The sequence below is a fragment of the Pleurodeles waltl genome, chromosome 4_2 (genome assembly GCF_031143425.1).
Source record: "Pleurodeles waltl isolate 20211129_DDA chromosome 4_2, aPleWal1.hap1.20221129, whole genome shotgun sequence".
In the NCBI taxonomy this organism is placed as follows: Eukaryota; Metazoa; Chordata; class Amphibia; order Caudata; family Salamandridae; genus Pleurodeles; species Pleurodeles waltl.
The window spans coordinates 2,520,180-2,541,716 of NC_090443.1; the positions used below are offsets into that span (position 1 = coordinate 2,520,180).

General features: G+C 47.2%; 1 protein-coding gene across 1 annotated transcript; it reads left to right on the top strand.

Annotated features, from left to right (window-relative positions):
• Nucleotides 1–15,012: 15,012 nt before the first annotated feature.
• Nucleotides 15,013–19,639, top strand: LOC138292026 (uncharacterized). Its single transcript, XM_069230353.1, has 2 exons — nt 15,013–17,460; nt 17,987–19,639. Exons 1-2 carry the CDS (start codon nt 16,409–16,411, stop codon nt 18,096–18,098), a joined length of 1,164 nt encoding a protein of 387 aa, XP_069086454.1. The 5' UTR covers nt 15,013–16,408; the 3' UTR covers nt 18,099–19,639.
• Nucleotides 19,640–21,537: the final 1,898 nt, after the last annotated feature.

A 21,537-nucleotide genomic window follows, 5' to 3' on the forward strand; every position in this document is an offset into this window, starting at 1 on the left:
ACTACAAGCACATCCAATCATTGTCGTATCTGCTGAGCCCACAAAGTGATGGTAGCATATGCGCCCCGAGTAATTGTGGGAAAGTGTGAGACATTCAGATAGAGGAAATCGGAAAGAATTTTGGAGAAAAGGGGCTTAAATGGCTAACAAATTGAGAGACTGCAGAAGAAAGTGGTGTGAATGGAAGTGTCTGAGATACTCTTAAGGCCACTACCACAGATCTCAGTAATGTTTAATTCAAGGTCTTGTATTTTCAGAATTGAAGCCTTTTTATTTCAAAGTTTTCCTTAAAAAACATTGTTATTTATTTATCTGATACAGCTAACAAACACTAGATAGCCAATAGGTCCAGCTTGTTTTATATATATATATATATATATATGTATATATATATATATATATATATATATATATGATGTTATCAAAGATGTCATTAATGCCGTAATTTGTGGGTAATTAGCAGTGCATGGTGTGGGTGTGAGTTATAGTTACCTTGGGCATGTGTTATAGTTACTTGGGAAACCTCTAACTATAACAGGTGAAGTTCTATGGTCTTATACATTTAAAATGTGAGCCTAACTATAACATCCCTGTAACCTTTGTTTTTTTCAGTGAATTTCTATGTTTTTTAAATTCTATTTCATAAATATAATGTCCCTGCAACCTTTGTTGTTTTCAGTGTTTTTTTTTTTTTTTTAACATAAAGTAATTTTCATTACTATGGGGGTCATTACAACATTGGCGGTAAAAGCCTCTTACCAACGTGCAGAAGTCCGCCAACACACCACCGCAGCTGCGGAATTCTTCCACGGTCATTATGACCCAAAGCCCGGAATCCGCCAAAATCTAGACACCAACAGAAGTCCGCCACACCAAAGGTCAGTGATAAACTGGCAATAACAAAACCTCCACCGTCACGCCAACAGGAATACGCCCACACTATCATGACCCACGAATCCATGCGGCGGTCTTTCAACCATGGTATTCCATTGGCGGTACACACAGCCACGCTCAAAACACACACACATTTACGAAACACAACCACATTGGACAATTCAAAAAACACACACATGATACACATACACACACACCACTCCCACACACCCAATACAATATAAAACACACACCCACATCACCCACAAACCCCTTCAACAACAATTGCGACTCAAGGCCAGAGAGAGACACCACCATCTACAAACTTGCATCCACAGGCACTCAACACCATCACCCACATAACATCCATGCACCTCACACAACACACCTCTAAATATCACCCCACACATCACAACACACACCACCCCACACATCACCCACACCACCCCATGGCACTGCAAAGACTCTGGGGAGGAGCTCACGGTCATGGTGGAGGAAATCATCTGGGTAGAGCCACAGCTATTCGGATCACAGGTGCAGCACACCTCCATAGCTAGGAAGATGGAGCTATGACGAAGAATCGTGGACAGGGTCAACGCAGTGGGACAGCACCCAAGAAATAGGGATGACATCAGGAAGAGGTAGAACGACCTACAGGGGAAGGTGCATTCCGTGGTCTCAAGACACCACATCCCGGTACAGAGGACTGGCGGCGGACCCCCACCTCCTCCCCCACAACTAACTTCATGGGAGGAGCAGGTCTTGGCTATACTGCACCCTGAGGGCCTCGCAGGAGTAGCTGGAGGAATGGACTCTGGTAAGACAAATCTTTACTACTTCATCCCCCACCCTACCTGCATGCCATCACATACCCCCACCCTCGCCCTCACCCCCATCACTCCAACTCCTCACACATGTCCCAATATCACAAACCACACATCCCAAACTCAAGCCCTGCATGCAAAACCAAAGCATGGACACCCATCACCAAAGCCTGGCCACTGCACATACCCATACACCCCCCTAAACCATCATCACACAAGGTCCCACACAGGAATGCAAGCACTGGGGTACACGGTCACCCACCCATTGCACACCATGGCACACACAGATGCAATAATCATGCTTTTACACCCCTGCAGGACCCCTACCCAACGTCACCGGACAGGAGGGTCCAGATATGTTCACTCCACCCACAGAAGAATCCCACAGTGATGACAGCAGCTCTGTCCAACTGGATCTAGATGACCAGCCCGGCCCATCTGGGACCTCGGGACAGTCGGTTCCCCTCACACTGGCACAAGCCACTACAGACCTTCCCCCCTCAGGAAACACCAGCACAGCACCCACCCAGCGGGCCCATACCTCTGTCCCCAGGACATGTCAAGCAGCAGTGTGTCCACCACTAAAGGGAACCCAGGCTAACCCACCATCCCAACAACACCAGGGACCTGGGGGCAGTGGCAGTGGGCACACGGTTCAGGGGACAGAGGCTCAGGAACACAGGGGAACTGGGAGGGCTGCTGTGTGACAGGGGGAGGACAGGCCAAAGGAACCCCCTCTCCACGAGGCCCTCTCCAACATCATGGGAGCCTACCACCATTCCCAGGAGACGATGGCAACGGTACTGGCCAAGTTTCAGGAGACCCAGCGGCTGCAGGAGGAACAGTATTTGGGCTTCAGGGAGGAACTCAAATCCATCAATTCCACCCTGGGCACCATTGTAGGGGTGCTGAAGGAACTTGTGAACACCAGGAGGGACACTGTGGCACAACAAGGGGCCCCTGACACTAGCCTGGACGATGAACTGCCCACCACCTCCGCCGGCGCTAGTGGACAGGAGGCATCGCCACAGGACCACCACACCAGCACCCCACCGCCTGCAGAGGGAGAACCACCCCGCAAACGGTCCCTGAGATCCAGTACGAAGACAGAGAACGATACTAAGACCCCCGCCAAGAAATGAGACCGCCCTGATTGTCATCCATTTGTCCCACCTTGTCACCCTGTCCATCGTTAAACTGCCCCAGTTCCACTTCCTATGCCCCTTTGGACAATGCACCTGTGTGACTAATAGACTGGACTCTGCCATGGACATTCCGCCACCATCACCCCTCACCATTTTACAACCCCCTCCAATATTGAGCACTTAAATAAACCCCCTTAAAGCACAAAACAATCTGGAGTCTGTCTGTGATTTCGAAATAGTGTATTAGCAATTACAGTGGCAAAATGCTCTTTCAAATGTAATGTCAACATACCTATGTCACGCAGCTCTAGTCCATGAGGAAACAAAGCAGATGTCACACAGTGGGACCCACATCTGTTAAATCGTAAGGGAAAGTGACAACTCAGTGACCATACACTGGGTGAAAATGACAGACAGTAAAGAGGTAGTAGATTTAAATTAGATGTAGCAGGCAGTGTTGTTTTCTTACCTGTGTCTCACTGGAAGTATTGCAGGATCACCGTGTTCCTGTTGTCGATGTCCTCTTCTTCTGCTTCCTCGTCTTCACTGTCCACAGGCTCCACAGCTGCCACAACACCTCCTTCTGGGCCATCCTCCTGCAGAAAAGGCACCTGTCGTCGCAAAGCCAAGTTGTGAAGAATACAGCAGGCCACGATGATCTGGCATACCTTCTTTGGTGAGTAGAATAGGAAACCACCTGTTAGGGTTTGTGCACAGCAAGGAGCATGTCCCCTCTCACTGCACTAGTGGGTTCTGTAATAGCTCCCTTTTAAAATTACTATTGAAAGCCTTTCTTGTTATCTCACCTTCCCCCCCCCCCTAGGCTTCTGTGTATGTTGTTTAATGTGCTGTTTTGTTTACACATTGGGCCTTGCTTTTACCAAGGCTTCTTTAAAACACTCCTCTCTAGGCCATGTGTTAATTTAACTCATTTGCATAATAACTGAAACTCTGCACACCTTTCAAGAACATGTGCAGCATGTGAGGACCACACCCAGCTCTTCAAACCACACCCAGCTCTGCACACCTTTCAAGAACATGTGCAGCATGTGAGGACCACACCCAGCCCTGTCTATAAAAGGCAGCCCCCGAGCCTCACCCAGTGCTTGTGCTCGTCTACCTCCCGCTTACCTGAGGACAGATCCCTCGGCGCTGGCACTCCTGCTCTCTACAGACTTTCATTGGCTTCAATGGGCGCAGCTGCTGGCTCTTCCTTCTTCCGGTTCCTCCTTGCCTTAGCCTCTCTCCTACAAGCAACCTGCCAAAGAGAAAGAAGACAAGGTTAGACTGATCAGTATCTCTTGCCAGCAACAAGTAAGTGCAAAACTTTTATTACCTGAAAGAACTTTGACAACAATTTCTGGATTCGTGTATAGACAATTTGAAACAAGATACCTTCCACGAACATTGTGATTCAAACTCTTTGTTACAAGAATACTTTGCGGAACTTTGTGAAGCAAACATTTTTTTTTTTTTATGGAACTTTTAAGAATCGAACCGTGGAAACCATTAACAGCAAGGCAAACAGTAAATCAAGGACTTGCACAAATTACATGCTGTATTTTGACGTAAAAGTACAGTATTTGTTTTATAAAAGATTCTGGAAATATGGGAAAAGTGAGTCTGCTATTGGGAATTTAGGCTTTAGTTATATTAAGATGAATGTTTGATATTGGTAATTCTGATAACGGTATTTGTTTAATGTTTTAGAAGCTTTAGAGTAATAGAAAGCACATCCCAGAGCAGTAACACATTCCAAACCTGTAAACTAGAGACCAGGATCCAAGAGGTACTTTTAGAAGAAAATTTCTAATAAATAAAGGGATAGTCAGGAACCCAGTTAGGAATAGGTTGTACTTATCTGTTCTTTGTTTATGTTTCATTAGGCACCAGTTTCTACAAAAGTCAGAGAGGGCCGCAGGTTTGTGCAGCACTTCAACAGTGGAAACGCAAGAACGGTGTTGTCTCTTTATTTTATTTTATCCACTTCCCCCCTTCCCTTGAGCTTCAGTTCTTAGTGCACTGTTTTAAAAACTAGTGTGCTGGAACAAGCAGTTTCAGGGTGGGGTCGGATTGTCTTCAACCTCCATCAGAACTGAACAAGGACTCAGGTGAGCTGGGCTTTGACAGAAGCACAAGCCTTAAATAAAAAAATAAAAATTCAGTTCTGGTGGACGATGAATATCGGGGAAGAAATAGAGGGCATTGACGTCACGGATATGGCGCAGGCCCTAAATGAGGACTTGGCTCATAATGAATCAGTGTCTGGCATCTTGCAGCATATGCAAGAGGAAATAGAGAGATTAAAGATGGAGAATACCTCTTTAAAACAGGATTTAAGCAGGTATAAATTTAGGGTATCTCAGTGGAACACAGCTTTTACGCCTTTGTTTAAAACCTCCTCAGAGACAGGGGCACCATCAAAACATACAACTTTGCCTCCCCCAGTTGAGGTCACTGTTAATGTTCCTAATGCTGTGCCCTTTGCAGCACCTGAACGTTTTCATGGAGATAGTAACAAATTCCATGTTTTTATCAATCAATGTCAATTACACTTCGTTTGTAAGCCGCAACAGTTCCCTACTGATGCTACGAAAGTGGCATTCGTCTTGTCTTATTCGGGTGGCACAGCAGCCAATTGGTCAATTCCTTTCGTGGAGAGAGATGATCCCATCCTCCATAATTGGAATCAATTTAAACGTACCATGACCAGCCTTTTTGCAAAACACACTTTCATGTAGGCAAGTGATAATGAGCTTTTAAATCTTAAACAAGGTAACAAGGATTTATTGACCTATCTCACTAGTTTTAATCGTTTACTCACCGAGACACACTGGCCAGAAGAAAAGCGTGTCTCCCTTTTCTATAAAGGTTTGAGAGACGAGTTAAAAGACGCGCTGGCTCATATCGTTGATTTGCCAGAAGACTATTCGGATTTTGTAGATTTAGTTGTGAAATTAGAACATAGACTAGGAGAAAAAAATAGGAGAACCCATTATTCCTCCCCAAAAGTTTTTGGCACCAGTACAACAGAAGGATTTCATCACAGATCTATATAATGCACACATGCAAATAGCACCTCAGGATTGGTTAAAAGATTCCCATTACACAATACAACGAGGTTTATTGTATCACGACAACATGCTGTTAGTGCCCACCTCTGAATTACAAACACAGGTGATAATTTGGCATCACGCCTCACCGTTGGCAGGTCATCCTGGTTGGGTAAAAACCCTGGAAAATGTGCAAAAACACTTTTGGTGGGACACTATAAGAAAGGACATTAAGCAATTTGTCACTACCTGTCCAATTTGTGCAAGACATAAATCTTCTCATAAGGCCCCTGACGGTTTGTTAATACCAATGCCAACACCCAAGCAACCTTGGCACATTGTGAGCGTGGACTTTATTGTAGGTTTACCACCTGTAAAATCTTTCACAACAGTGTTGGTTATAGTGGATTTTTTATCTAAAATGGCACATTTTGTACCATTACGGAAATTACCCACGGCGGCAGAATTTGCAGATATTTTTATAAGGGAAATTGTGCGTTTACATGGTTTGCCAAGCAAAGTGGTGTCAGACCGAGGGAGCCAGTTCAACTCTAAATTTTGGAAAAAATTATGTAAAAAACTGAAAATAGATGTGGCATTATCCACTGCTTTCCACCCAGAGACAGATGGACAGACTGAACGACTGAACCAAACCTTACTTCAAACGCTACGTTGTTTATTGGCTGATTATTCTAGTGAATGGTTGGAAGCTCTCCCTGTAGCGGAGTTTGTTTATAATAATACTGAGCATTCAGCTCTACTTTGCTCACCATTCTATTTCTTGCAGGGGTATCATCCAAGAGCTATACCCATTTTGTTAGAAGATTCTCTGTTACCTACAGTAACGGATAGACTAACAAGGTTAGGTGACATACAAGACAAAGCCAGGAAACATTTATTAAAGTACAAGGAAAGCATGAAAAGCCAAGCAGACAAACACAGATCTGAGGCCCCAATGTATAAAATCGGTGACAAGGTATGGCTCTCCACAAAGAACCTAAACATAGAGGGATCCCGAAAGCTGCAACCACGTTTCATTGGACCCTTTAGTATAACTGCCATAGTAAACCCGGTAACAGTAAAATTAGATTTACCAAAAGAATATCCAGTACATACTACATTCCATGTGTCCTTGCTTAAGCCGTACAATCCAAAAACCCGACCTGAACCACCACCTCCACCCATACCAATTAAGGGAAATCTAGAATATGAAGTGAAAAGCATAAAAGACTCAAAAAGAATTAGGGGACGTCTGTTTTATTTAGTAGAATGGAAAGGATATGATGAATCTGAGAATTCATGGGAACCAGCATCATATGTACATGCCCCACAGCTGATTAGACGGTTTTATTTAAAAAATCCAGGAAAACCCCGTCCTGTAGGAGGGCCTTTGAGGGGGGCAACTGTTAGGGTTTGTGCACAGCAAAGAGCACGTCCCCTCTCACTGCACTAGTGGGTTCTGTAATAGCTCCCTTTTAAAATTACTATTGAAAGCCTTTCTTGTTATCTCACCTTCCCCCCCCCCTAGGCTTCTGTGTATGTTGTTTAATGTGCTGTTTTGTTTACACATTGGGCCTTGCTTTTACCAAGGCTTCTTTAAAACACTCCTCTCTAGGCCATGTGTTAATTTAACTAATTTGCATAATAACTGAAACTCTGCACACCTTTCAAGAACATGTGCAGCATGTGAGGACCACACCCAGCTCTTCAAACCACACCCAGCTCTGCACACCTTTCAAGAACATGTGCAGCATGTGAGGACCACACCCAGCCCTGTCTATAAAAGGCAGCCCTCGAGCCTTGCCCAGTGCTTGTGCTCGTCTACCTCCCGCTTACCTGAGGACAGATCCCTCGGCGCTGGCACTCCTGCTCTCTACAGACTTTCATTGGCTTCAATGGGCGCAGCTGCTGGCTCTTCCTTCTTCCGGTTTCCGGTTCCTCCTTGCCTCAGCCTCTCTCCTACAAGCAACCTGCAAAAGAGAAAGAAGACAAGGTTAGACTGATCAGTATCTCTTGCCAGCAACAAGTAAGTGCAAAACTTTTATTACCTGAAAGAACTTTGACAACAATTTCTGGATTCGTGTATAGACAATTTGAAACAAGATACCTTCCACGAACATTGTGATTCAAACTCTTTGTTACAACAATACTTTCCGTGGAAACCATTAACAGCAAGGCAAACAGTAAATCAAGGACTTGCACAAATTACATGCTGTATTTTGACGTAAAAGTACAGTATTTGTTTTATAAAAGATTCTGGAAATATGGGAAAAGTGAGTCTGCTATTGGCAATTTAGGCTTTAGTTATATTAAGATGAATGTTTGATATTGATAATTCTGATAACGGTATTTGTTTAATGTTTTAGAAGCTTTAGAGTAATAGAAAGCACATCCCAGAGCAGTAACATATTCCAAACCTGGAAACTAGAGACCAGGATCCAAGAGGTACTTTTAGAAGAAAATTTCTAATAAATAAAGGGATAGTCAGGAACCCAGTTAGGAATAGGATGTACTTATCTGTTCTTTGTTTATGTTTCATTAGGCACCAGTTTCTACCGAAGTCAGAGAGGGCCGCAGATTTGTGCAGCACTTCAACAGTGGAAACGCAGTTGTCTCTTTATTTTATTTTATCCACTTCCCCCCTTCCCTTGAGCTTCTGTTCTTAGTGCACTGTTTTAAAAACTAGTGTGCTGGAACAAGCAGTTTCAGGGTGGGGTCGGATTGTCTTCAACCTCCATCAGAACTGAACAAGGACTCAGGTGAGCTGGGCTTTGACACCACCTGCCATATGGAGGCACCGGAACCTGGCCTTCAGGAGGACGAAGGTCCTCTCTATAATCCTCCTGGTTCGCCCATGGGCCTCATTGTAGCGTTCCTCTGCCCTGGTCCTGGGATTCCTCACTGGGGTCAGTGGACATGACAGGTTGGGGTAACCAGAGTCAACTACAAATGGCAAGGGACAACTGTTAGACACACACTAACTCATAGGGACATCCACAGACCCAGACAACTATTCCCACTGTATTGGGTCCATTTGCTCACCTAATAGCCACACCCGGTGCCTCTGTAGTTGCCCCATCACATAAGGGATGGTGGTGTTCCGTAGGATGTAAGCGTCATGCACTGAGCCAGGGAATTTTGCATTAACATGGGAGATGTACTGGTCTTCCAAACACACCATCTGCACATTCATGGAATGGTAACTCTTCCGGTTTCTGTACACCTGTTCACTCCTGCGTGGGGGGACCAAGGCCACATGTGTCCCATCAATGGCACCTATGATGTTGGGGAAATGTCCCAGGGCATAGAAGTCACCTTTCACTGTAGGCAAGTCCTCCACTAGAGGGAAAACGATGTAGCTCCGCATGTGTTTCAGCAGGGCAGACAACACTCTGGACAACACGTTGGAAAACATAGGCTGAGACATCCCTGATGCTATGGCCACTGTTGTTTGAAAAGACCCACTTGCTAGGAAATGGTGTACTGACAGGACCTGCACTTGAGGGGGGATTCCTGTGGGATGGCGGATAGCTGACATCAGGTCTGGCTCCAACTGGCCACACAGTTCATGGATTGTGGCACGATCAAGCCTGTAGGTGATGATCACATGTCGCTCCTCCATTGTCGACAGGTCCACCAGCAGTCTGTACACCGGAGGATGCCGCCATCTCCTCACATGCCCCAGCGGACGGTGCCTATGGAGGAGAACAGCGAGCAGAAAGTCAACCAACTCTGAGGTATGTAAACATAGCTTACTCTGAAAATATTAATAAATCGAAATTTGCCTGTATGAGTGTTTAGGCAAGGCCATGTGGCCCCCTGAAATGGCGGCTGCCTGACCTGTAAGGTGGGACAAGGGGATATGAGGTAACTGCGCTGGGGTTGTACACCGTCACGTTAGGCGGTCGAAGACCGCTGCACAATTCTGCATTATTAACATTGGACCCTATGGGTCCCAGGAGCCAATGACGATGTACGCCGGCAGTGACGGTACGCACCGCTGCGGACGTGACCGCCATTTTCTCTCTGTTCAATCACTTGATACCTGATCTTCAACAGGAGAGGACCTACACTGCAAGTGCTGCTGTGACCTCAGTCTGGAAGAGACAATGGCTCGTGTGTCTGGGAAAAGGGCCCCTGCCTTCAGCACGGAGGAGTTGGAGAAACTCGTGGATGGGGTCCTCCCCCAGTACACGCTACTCTACGGTCCTCCAGACAAACAGGTAAGGTCACTGTGAGCATGCTGTATGGGCAATGCCTGTCTGGAGTAGGGTGGATGAAAGATAGGGGTGGGTGAGAATGAGGCGTGCATTAAACGACGGTGAGTGCATGTGCGTCATGGCAAGGGTAGGGATGCGGGCCAATGACTGTGACGGTGCAGTTGGTAATTACTTCTCTTTTTCTCCTGTACAATTCCTGTAGGTCAGCGCCCACCAGAAGAAGGACATTTGGCGTGCCATCGCCAAGGAAGTCCGGACCCTGGGGGGTCTACCACAGACGGAGCACCCACTGCCGGAAAAGATGGGAAGACATTCGCCGCTGGAGCAAGAAGAAGGCGGAGGCCCAGCTGGGGATGGCCTCCCAACGTGGGAGGGGTGCCCGTCGCGCCACGACCCCCCTGATGTTCAGGATCCTGGCGGTGGCGTACCCAGAGTTGGATGGGCACTTGAGGGCATCACAGCAGCAACAAGGGGGTGAGTACACTCTCATTCTGCTGATTCAGCGTGCATTGTAGGTGTCTGGGTGGGGGAGGTGGGCTGTGGGTTCCCCTAGTCCAGGGCGAGTATAGTATGCAAGGTCCCTTCTTCATGCAGGCCCTGTGGTACCCCACCCCACCTGTGTACAGTGCCAACTAGACCTAGTCAGGCTCCTGTGACATCCATGTGTGCAGAAATCGGCCATAGCCTTGTAAGCCATGTCCCGGGGATCGAATAGTAGACTCCAAGTGCGCGGCGTAGTGCAGGGGGCTTCTGTTTCTGTTGTGTCCGCCAACGGTAGTGGTATTGCATGCACTGAACATGTCTTTCTTCTGTCTTCCACCCCCTTTTTGTGGCCTCCCTGTTCTTGTGTGCATTAGCATCATCAGGCGGAGGAGCAGTGGCACCGGAGCAGGAGGGAGCTGCATCCCACATGGCCCTGGAGGGCGACACTACGGAGTCTGAAGTCACCAGTGGGACGGAGGGCGAGGGGAGCTCCACGGCGGGGACAGGAGCTGACCCCAGCGATACGGACTCCTCCTCTGATGGGTGCTCCCTTGATGTGGCGGCCCCATCTGTGCCCCCGCATCTACAGGTACGGTCGCCACCCCCCCACCAGCACCGCCCTCCCAGCAGCCCCTCAGCGTTTGCCCCGTGCCTGCTCACCCAGGAGGGTGGGCATCACCTTCGCCCGAGGCACCTCAGCCTCTGCCCCAGGCACCCCTGCTTCCCTCAGTGAGAAGGCCATTGACCTCCTCAGGTCCCTCACTGTTGGGCAGTCTACCATTTTGAATGCCATCTAGGGTGTAGATAGGCAGTTGCAACAAACCAATGCATACCTGGAGGGCATTCACTCTGGTCAGGCAGCCCTTCAGCGAGCTTTTCAGACTCTGGCCTCAGCACTGATGGCAGCCATCGTCTTGTCTCTAGCCCCCCCCCCCTCCAACTTCCTCCACCCAGACCCACACCCCTGTACCTCAGCCTATCCCAAGCACACCTTCAGACCAGCATGCACACACCTCAACACACAAAGGAAGCTCTGGCAAACATAAGCACCACACATCCCACAGGCACTCACGCAAGCATCAGACACATGCAGACACACCAACATCCACTGCCTCCACGGTGTCCCCCTCCTCCTCGTCTCCCTCCTCCCTCCCTGTCTCGTCTCCACTCACATCTGCATGCACTACATCCTCAGCCACTACGTCCATCACCAGCACACCCACCACCACACCCCACTCACATGCAGTCACCACCCCCACTACCATTCACACATCCCCTGTGTCCTCTCCCAGTGTGTCTGTGAGGCCACCTCCCAAGATACACAAACGCAGCCACACACCCATACACCCACCCAACAGCCATCCACCTCATGACAGCCTCCAGCCCATGCACCTTCACCCAAAGTCAGCAAACGTACACCTCCTACAACCACCACCTCTTCCTCCACTCCCAAACCCCCTCCAGCTACCCGTCCCAGTGTTCCTAAAAAAAGATTCCTGGCCAGCCTTGACCTCTTTCCTTCACCTCTCCCACCCCTTCAGTCTCCTACGGCCCGACTCTCCAGGTCCCAACCTAGCACCTCAGCAACAGCATCGGCGGGACCAGTGGTACCAGTAGTCACCGGATTATGGAGTGCACCAGGCAGCAGGGCATCCATTGTGGCAAGGAGCCAGAATACAGACAATCCTCCACTTGTCAAGCATAAAAAGTTGGCCAGTGCCTGGCGGGAGAGGGGAAAGAAATCAGCCACTAAAGCCGCTCCCACGGGTACAGTTGGGAGTGTAGAGACATCTGCGACACCATCCAAGGTGGGGAAGGGGCACATTAAAACCCTCAAGTCTGGGAAGATCATCACGGCGGACAAGACCGCCATCAGCCCGCTGCCCAAGACAAGACCGCCAGCAGCAGCCCCGCTGCCCAGGACAAGACCGCCAGCAGCCCGCTGCACAAGACAGGACCGCCAGCAGCAGCCCCGCTGCCCAGGACAAGACAGCCAGCAGCCCCGCTGCCCAGGACAGGACTGCCAGCAGCCCCGCTGCCCAAGACAGGACCACCAGCAGCAGCCCCGCTGCCCAGGACAGGACCGCCAGCAGCCCCGCTGCCCAAGACAAGACCGCCAGCAGCAGCCCCGCTGCCCAGGACAAGACCGCCAGCAGCCCCGCTGCCCAAGACAGGTCCACCAGCAGCAGCCCCGCTGCCCAGAACAGGACCGCCAGCAGCCCCGCTGCCCAGGACAAGACCGCCAGCAGCCCCGCTGCCCAAGACAGGACCACCAGCAGCAGCCCCGCTGCCCAAGACAGGACCACCAGCAGCAGCCCCGCTGCCCAAGACAGGACCGCCAGCAGCAGCCCCGCTACCCAGGACAGGACCGCCAGCAGCAGCCCCGCTGCCCAGGACAAGACCGCCAGAACCACCGCATGACAGTGAGCGCCAATGATTACTACGCAACTGAGGCAGCCACGGCCAGGATGCAGCACTCTGGGCACCAAGCCCCTCCAGAACCAGTGGAGAGTTACATCCACTACCTCTGTCCTTGGCAGGATGAAGCACTCTGGGCACCAAGCCCCCTCCAGAACCAATGGAGAAAGGCATCCACTTGAGAGACTGTGGCTTTGCACTCCCCAGGATTGAACGGTGGGCAACCCACCCACTGTAGAGACATGAGAGATTGTGGCTTTGCACTCCCCAGGATTGAACGGTGGGCAAACCACCCACTGTAGAGACATGAGAGACTGTGGCTTTGCACTCCCCAGGATTGAACGGTGGGCAACCCACCCACTGTAGAGACATGAGAGACTGTGGCTTTGTACTCCCAGGATTGAACGGTGGGCAACCCACCCACTGTAGAGACTTGAGAGACTGTGGCTTTGGACTCCCCAGGATTGAACAGTTGGCAAACCACCCACTGTAGAGACTTGTGATACTGTGGCTTTGGACTCCCCAGGATTGAACAGTGGGCATGGAGCCCCCTCGTGGATCTGGCGTCGTGCACTCATCCGGCTGAGGTGCCCCCTCTTCCCTTCCCCCTGAGGTGCCTGTTTTATTTCTATCTGATGCCCCTGCAGTGTTCTCTCCGTCTTGTTCGGGTATTGAGTGTGGGCCTCGCCCATGCCTTTTGGGCCCAGTGATCCACGGACTTTGATGGTGGAATCCCTTGGACTTGTGTTCTTGGTGTATATAATTGTATATAGTATATAAATGTATATATATGTCAATATTTTTGATTTATGTAATTGAATATATCACAATTATTCAACTCATTTTCTTTTGTCCTTGCATTCTTCCGGGGGGGTTAGGGGTAGTTAATTTAATGTATCAATATGTATTTGCGTGTGTTGTAGTGGGTGAGGGTGGGGGTGGGGGTGTTGCGTATTGCGTGTGTGTGTCACAGTTTTTTCCCTCCTCCCTCCCCTGTGTCGTAGGTGCAGTACTCACCGTGGTCTTCGCCGCCGGCGTACGTGCTCCTGGTATAGGAGCAGGAAGATAAAGGCTGGGAGTATCTGAAGTTCCGGTTCCATGGCATCCTGGTTCCTCGTGGGGTGTGTAGAGGTGATCGTTTTCCCTTCGAAGTCCTGTTTCCGCCGTGTTTTTGTTCGCGGTGAATCCACCCCAGAGAAGGTGGCGGATTGTTGGGTTGTAATAGTGTGGGGGGTACATTGTCCTCCGCCTGTCTGTTGGCAGTTACCACCGCGGTGTTTGTTTGTTTGTACCGCCGTGGCGGTCGGAATGCTAAAGTGGCTGTCTATGTTGACGGTTTCCGCCACGGTCGTGATTCAATTTTTTTTTACCGCCAGCCTGTTGGCGGTCTTACCGCTGCTTTAACACTGACCGCCAGGGTTGTAATGACCACCTATGTGTTAATCCAACCACCAGCGCGCACCGTGGTGGTAGTTGGCTGCAGGGCCTTGCCTCTGGCCAGTCCTGCCCCAACCCTTTTAACCACATAACCCCACACTGTGCATGGCCTTCGGCCGTGTGTAGCAGGGGTTGGCCTCAGAGCAACATGAACTCCACCTCCTGGAGCCAGACCTAAATATTTAATTTTCTTTTGGGGAGAGGGGCTGCGTGCCTCCACCTTCCCAGGCCAATCTCACCCCGGGGGACCCCATCCCCCAGGGCCTGGCCTAAATATATATATATTTTTCGATGGCCCACCTACCCCAGACCGATCTCAGCCCGGGAATCCCATCCCCTGGGGCTCAGCCTAAATCATTATTTTTGGGGGAAAGGGGGCTGTGTGCGACAGTATTTGGCTGCAGGGCCTGGCCTGTGGCAAGACCCTGCGGCCAGACCCTCTAACCACCCAATCCCACTCTGTGCATGGCCCGGTGGCTGTGCACAGAGTCTGTCTGGACTTGAGAATAGGTGTGAGAGGGTGTATTTTGGGTGAGAGTGTGTACTGCTGTTTGTTAAATTTTGTTTTGACCAATGACTTTGTGTTTCACCATTGCGCATATTAGTTGCTCAATGTTCACCAGTAGCACATGGTATGTTTTGTTCAGTTGAGCCGCCTATGGGCTTTGACATTGCATTAGTCATTACATTCTGTATTCTGCCTATTGGCTTTGACATGGCATTAGCCATTACTTTCTGTATTCAGTTGAGCCGCCTATGGGCTTTGACATCGCATTAGCCATTACATTCTGTATTCTGCCTATTGGCTTTGACATGCTGTATCCAGTCTAGCCGCCTATTGGCTTTGACATTGCATGCCTATTGACTTTGACATGATGTATTCAGTTTAGCTGCCTATTGACTTTGACATGCTATTAGATATTCTGCCTATTGGCTTTGACATGATATCACATATTGCATTTTATATTCAGCTCAGCTGCCTATGGGCTTTGACATGATATTATACATTGCATTTTGTATTCAGCTCAGCTGCCTATTGGCTTTGACATGACACTAGACATTGCATTTGATATTTAGGTTAGCTGCCTATTGCCCTTAACATGACAGTGCATTTGATACTTAGGTTAGCTGCCTATTGCCTTTAACGTGGAGTTAGACATTGCAGTTGAGAATCCAAGCTGTATTTTTCCAAGCTGTGTTTTTGCACCAGAGAACCAAGATGTTTTTTCTCACAGTAGACTAGACATGATAAGAGAGACTACATGGGTGTTGTTTTTCTCTTCGCTTGAGCTTGGGAACAGGAGTAGTCTTGGAGACCTGGCCAGTCTCCAAAAGGCTTGCTCAGTTTCCCAGGTCTGAGAGGAGGGGGCACACCTTTGTAACGAATGTAACAGGCTGCAGAGGGTCAGATTCGAATCTGCCGGACCTCGTGCTGGAGCTTGGCGCCAGCTGCCAGCAATCCCGTGTGGGTAGATGAATCTCTCTTTCTCGCGGCTGACAGGGGTCCTCAGCTTGCAGACCTTAGAAAGATGAAGCTGTGAATAGTTCCCACACGGTGAAGTATTTGTTTTGCTTTGCATTCAATATCTTATAAATATAACCTGCTGTGTATATTGCAAACTGATATATTTTGTTTGATTAACGCGGACTTGAAAGCTACTAATTCGTCATACATAAAATATTGTGGTTGGGGAAGAATTAACAACAATAAAAGTCTTCTTTGACCTCAGAAGTGCATTTCTGTTGTGTTATGTTAGTGCTGAGAAACTAAATAAGAGGAAAGCACTACAATTGGTACCTGGAGTCGTGGGGTCGGTCATTAAGAGGTGATTAAGAGGGTGTTGACGAGTTAGTAGATTTCTAAGTGCACACTTTAAAAGTGTAATTGTTTTTTGTTGTTTGGAGAATTACAGAAATTGTTTTCTGTTTGGGGAATCACAGTAGCACGGCAGACCATGTCTGGGACATGTGTTGATAAACTGCCTGATGGTGCTACGAAAAACTGTGAATTGTTTTCTGTTTGGGGAATTACAGAAGAAAATGCATGTGTAGCTAAAATGCCTGATGTAGAAAACGTGTCTTTTGGAAGTAATGATGACAGAAAGGTCTGGATACCTTTATCTGCTTACAGAGAAATGCAGGAAAAATGTAGGAAGTTGGAACATGAAAATAGGAATTTACGTGAGCAAATTAGCCCGACTGAAAGTTATAAAAGGGCTGTTTTTGAAGAAACGTTCTTGTCCCATTCCAGTAATGAGGGGGTTAAGACAGCTCCGAGCTGCACTGAGTTTTCGTGTGAGCCAGGGTTTTTGGCAGACAAAATGCATTCCTTAACAAAACGAAGGATTTTAGAGCAAGACACCCCGAGTTTCATTAGTTTGTTTGATTTTTGGAAAAAGAATAGCCCTCATTTGAGTGAAATCCGAACACTTTTGTATATGGTCACTGTGAGAAATTATATGCAGCTGCGCGCTTGTGATTTGGCAAATGAAATAATGCAGACTTTAGGTTTCTGCGCAGTGCAAGAAGGAAATACTTATGTACATGTAACTCAAGAACAAGGGAAGAAAATAGTGCCCCTAGCTAGAATCATACAATGGATCTGGTACTTGCAAGACAGGGCTAGAGTACCACAGGTAAAAGAATTACCGGTGAAATTGTGTGCACCATTTGAATTCGTGTCTACTGAAGATAAAAAGCATGTTTGTTTTACTAATGATTCATTGACTGAAATGTTGTTTTCTGGCACAGTAGAAGAAACAGCGTTGTATAATGTGTGTCAGATTTTAAAGCAAGAGCTACGTGAGATGTGTCATTTTTATGCTGATTTTTGGTTCTTTGATAATGTTTTAGCCACATGGCTTGTACCTAACTGGTTCAATTACCTTGCAGATGTTAATGAGCAAAATTCAGAGAGAGAAGTGTACACCCAGAATTCTGCCTTAGTGGGGATGGCTAAGTGGGTGCCCCAGAAATGTGAACAGCTGAGAGAAAAACCCACTTACAGGTGGGCAGAGATGAGAGAGATGCACATTCCCCTAGATTTGATAAAAACTGTGCAGCACGCACAAAAGCAATCTGTCATGCAAGCAGTCACAGAGCAGTTGGGGAGAGGAAAGTTACCAGGACAGAAATGGCAAATTGATCAGGTTTTAGGGAGAGTGATTGCTGCAAATTACCAAGGAAAAATCGAAATTATGCTGATACCTAGAAAAGAATCTGATTCATTCATACAAATTGGAGACAGAATGGCCCAACTTGACAAAAATGCAGTGAATGGAGGTTTGGTAAAGAATGAGTCTGCCCCAGCCCTTCTGACAGTGCAAGAAAAGGGAAGCTGTGGCGCAGCAGATACAAACCTCAGTGCTGATGTGTGGGCTGAAGCCCCAAGTGATCCTCCAGAACCTGCAGAAAATATAACAAAGGGCCTCAAAAACGTCCTGCTGATTATAAAACAGGGAGAGAAAGAGGAAGGGTGCAGTTTAAATGAAAAATGTTATTTGCAAGAAAAGTCATACTTGTTTCTTTTGCAGATCCTACCACGTTTCGCCACTGTCCCTGAGTGTGCTGTGTGGTCCCCCTTCCGGTGTGTGCGTGTGGGGTCGGGGAAGGGACCGAACCCCCAACCTGAACCTGGCTGAGTAAAGTGCCAGCACCATGGATCCATTTTGAGCAAACTGCGCCTTCAGTTCAAGTTCAACTTGTTTGATTGCATTCTTCCACGGGAACTAAGCTGTGTTTTTTTTTTTTTTTCCCTCTCGTATGGAACTCTGACTTTTGCTTATCTTCCAGCAAACCTTTCAGGTGGACCGTGCACCTTTACATGAGCAGAACTCATGCCACATCAAATTGCTAATGTAGATGTATCTGATGTGAAAGGTTATGAAATCAATGTGTTAATTCACTTCTGTTGCTTTACAGGGATTGCTTTGATCATTCAAATTTTTTTGTTTGAAACAAGAGATATGTGAAACAAAAATTCATTGGTCAAAGGGCGGAATGTACTGCCGTTTGTTAAATTTTGTTTTGACCAATGACTTTGTGTTTCACCATTGCGCATATTAGTTGCTCAATGTTCACCAGTAGCACATGGTATGTTTTGTTCAGTTGAGCCGCCTATGGGCTTTGACATTGCATTAGTCATTACATTCTGTATTCTGCCTATTGGCTTTGACATGGCATTAGCCATTACTTTCTGTATTCAGTTGAGCCGCCTATGGGCTTTGACATCGCATTAGCCATTACATTCTGTATTCTGCCTATTGGCTTTGACATGCTGTATCCAGTCTAGCCGCCTATTGGCTTTGACATTGCATGCCTATTGACTTTGACATGATGTATTCAGTTTAGCTGCCTATTGACTTTGACATGCTATTAGATATTCTGCCTATTGGCTTTGACATGATATCACATATTGCATTTTATATTCAGCTCAGCTGCCTATGGGCTTTGACATGATATTATACATTGCATTTTGTATTCAGCTCAGCTGCCTATTGGCTTTGACATGACACTAGACATTGCATTTGATATTTAGGTTAGCTGCCTATTGCCTTTAACATGACAGTGCATTTGATACTTAGGTTAGCTGCCTATTGCCTTTAACGTGGAGTTAGACATTGCAGTTGAGAATCCAAGCTGTATTTTTCCAAGCTGTGTTTTTGCACCAGAGAACCAAGATGTTTTTTCTCACAGTAGACTAGACATGATAAGAGAGACTACATGGGTGTTGTTTTTCTCTTCGCTTGAGCTTGGGAACAGGAGTAGTCTTGGAGACCTGGCCAGTCTCCAAAAGGCTTGCTCAGTTTCCCAGGTCTGAGAGGAGGGGGCACACCTTTGTAACGAATGTAACAGGCTGCAGAGGGTCAGATTCGAATCTGCCGGACCTCGTGCTGGAGCTTGGCGCCAGCTGCCAGCAATCCCGTGTGGGTAGATGAATCTCTCTTTCTCGCGGCTGACAGGGGTCCTCAGCTTGCAGACCTTAGAAAGATGAAGCTGTGAATAGTTCCCACACAGTGAAGTATTTGTTTTGCTTTGCATTCAATATCTTATAAATATAACCTGCTGTGTATATTGCAAACTGATATATTTTGTTTGATTAACGCGGACTTGAAAGCTACTAATTCGTCATACATAAAATATTGTGGTTGGGGAAGAATTAACAACAATAAAAGTCTTCTTTGACCTCAGAAGTGCATTTCTGTTGTGTTATGTTAGTGCTGAGAAACTAAATAAGAGGAAAGCACTACAGAGTGGCTGTGAGAGTGTCTGTCTCGGTGTGAGAGTGGGTGCATCAGTGTTTGTGTGGGTCTGTAAGTGGGTGTGTGAGGGTTACAGTGGGTCTGTGACCGGGTGTGTGAGAGTCTTAGTGTGTCTGTGAGTGGGTGCATCAGTCTCTGAGTGGGTCTGTGAGTGGGTGCAAAAGGGTCTGAGTGGGTGTGTGAGTGGGAGAAAGAAATTAAAAAAGAAATTGAGAGAGTGAGAGAAAGAGAGTAAGAGGGAGAGAGATAGAGAGTTTTTAGACTTCGGAGAAAGATATATTTAGAATGAGATATTTCTGGACAAATGAACAGAAAAATGTATTTGTCAATTAAAAAGAGTGAGAACACCTTTTATTATGAACCTTAAACTTTAGAAAGAAAATTAAATACAGTAGGGCAATGACTACAGACACACCTGTACTAGGACACTTTCAATGTGAGGGTCTGTGACCTTAACCATTATGCCACGGGTGATTTCCTCCAGTGGTATGTTTATTTTTTAGAAGTCATTGCATGGCGAGACCATTGCAATGTCTGTCTCACTCTTCCATCCCATTATGGGATGAAGAAGAGAGATAGTGACAGGACAGTGGGGGGAGCCTCAAGGCCCCTTCTGTCCTAGCTGGCTTCCCACGTCCTGTGGGAGCCAGCATTGCTCCCACAAGCTCCCTGCATGTGGGAGAAATGTTTTCATCTGTTTTTCAGCACGTACATTTGCGTGCAGGGAAACAGATGAAAACTCCACTTTCTGACAGCAGGAGCTGTTTGACAGCTCCTGCTGTCAGAAAGGGGACTTTGTTTGCTTTTTCTTGGTAGGAGCTGTCAGCGATCACCAAACAGAAGCAAACAGCTATGTCCCGGGAGTGGGCATCCCAGGACATAGCAGGAGCCAGCCTTGGGGAGTAGTTGTCTCCAGGGCTTTCATTGTCTCCTCGAGGGGGACCGCACAGCCCCCTCCAACTTTAATAGCCCCAGCAAGGTGGTGATCCCCGTGGCTTGGGGGTCCGAAATTGACCCCCTATATGTTTTAAAATGTGTGCCCACAGGATGATGTAATCAATTATGTTAACAGTAATGTCATTTAAGATGTCATCAGTGATGTCATGATGTAATATGTGAGGTCATAAGCAGTGTATTGGGGGTGAAAGTTATAGTTAGCTGAGGTAACTATAACTGATGAATTTCACTGGTTTTGTACATGTGAAATGTGAGCCTAACTATAAAATCCTTGTAACCTTTGTTTTTTTCAGTGAATTTCCATGGTTTTTCCAATTATATTCCTAACTATAACGTCCTTGTAACCTTTGTTTTTTTCAATGAACTTCTACGTTTTTTGTAACGTAAAGTAATTTTCATTACTAAATGTTAATCCAACCACCACCACGCAAGGCCAGCCTGTGGCCAGGCCTTGCAGTCAACCTCCATAACCACCCAACCCTGTGCTGTGCAATGCCATGCACAGTGGGGGTAGGCAGAATAGCCTTTTTTTTAACATCAGAAAAATCTGATTTTCCCAATGTTTTTTAAGGAAAAATGCTTTTAAGCCCTAGCAGGGGCCTTCTGGGGCCCCAACACTAGAACTAAGGGGTCAGGGTCTCCCAACACTAGATTTTTTTAAACTCTTTTTTCCTGGGACTTGGCTGAATCCTTACAAATACCTTAGTATTTCATATAACACATGCACTCAGGAAGAGAATTCTGGTAAATGTATTGATAAACACAAGTTCCAGCCCCAGCAACGTGTTTCGGCTCTACTGCCTTGCTCACGCATAATGGCTCATGTGATACCCTGACTATAAAACACCGCAGTGAAACATGGAAAT

Excerpts from the sequence above, each read along its gene's own strand:
- LOC138292026 (XM_069230353.1), top strand. The coding sequence starts at position 16,409 with ATGTCTGGGACATGTGTTGATAAACTGCCTGATGGTGCTACGAAAAAC. Across the intron at positions 17,461-17,986 it reads AGAGAAAAACCCACTTACAG|ATCCTACCACGTTTCGCCAC; the intron begins GTGGGCAGAGAT and ends TTTCTTTTGCAG.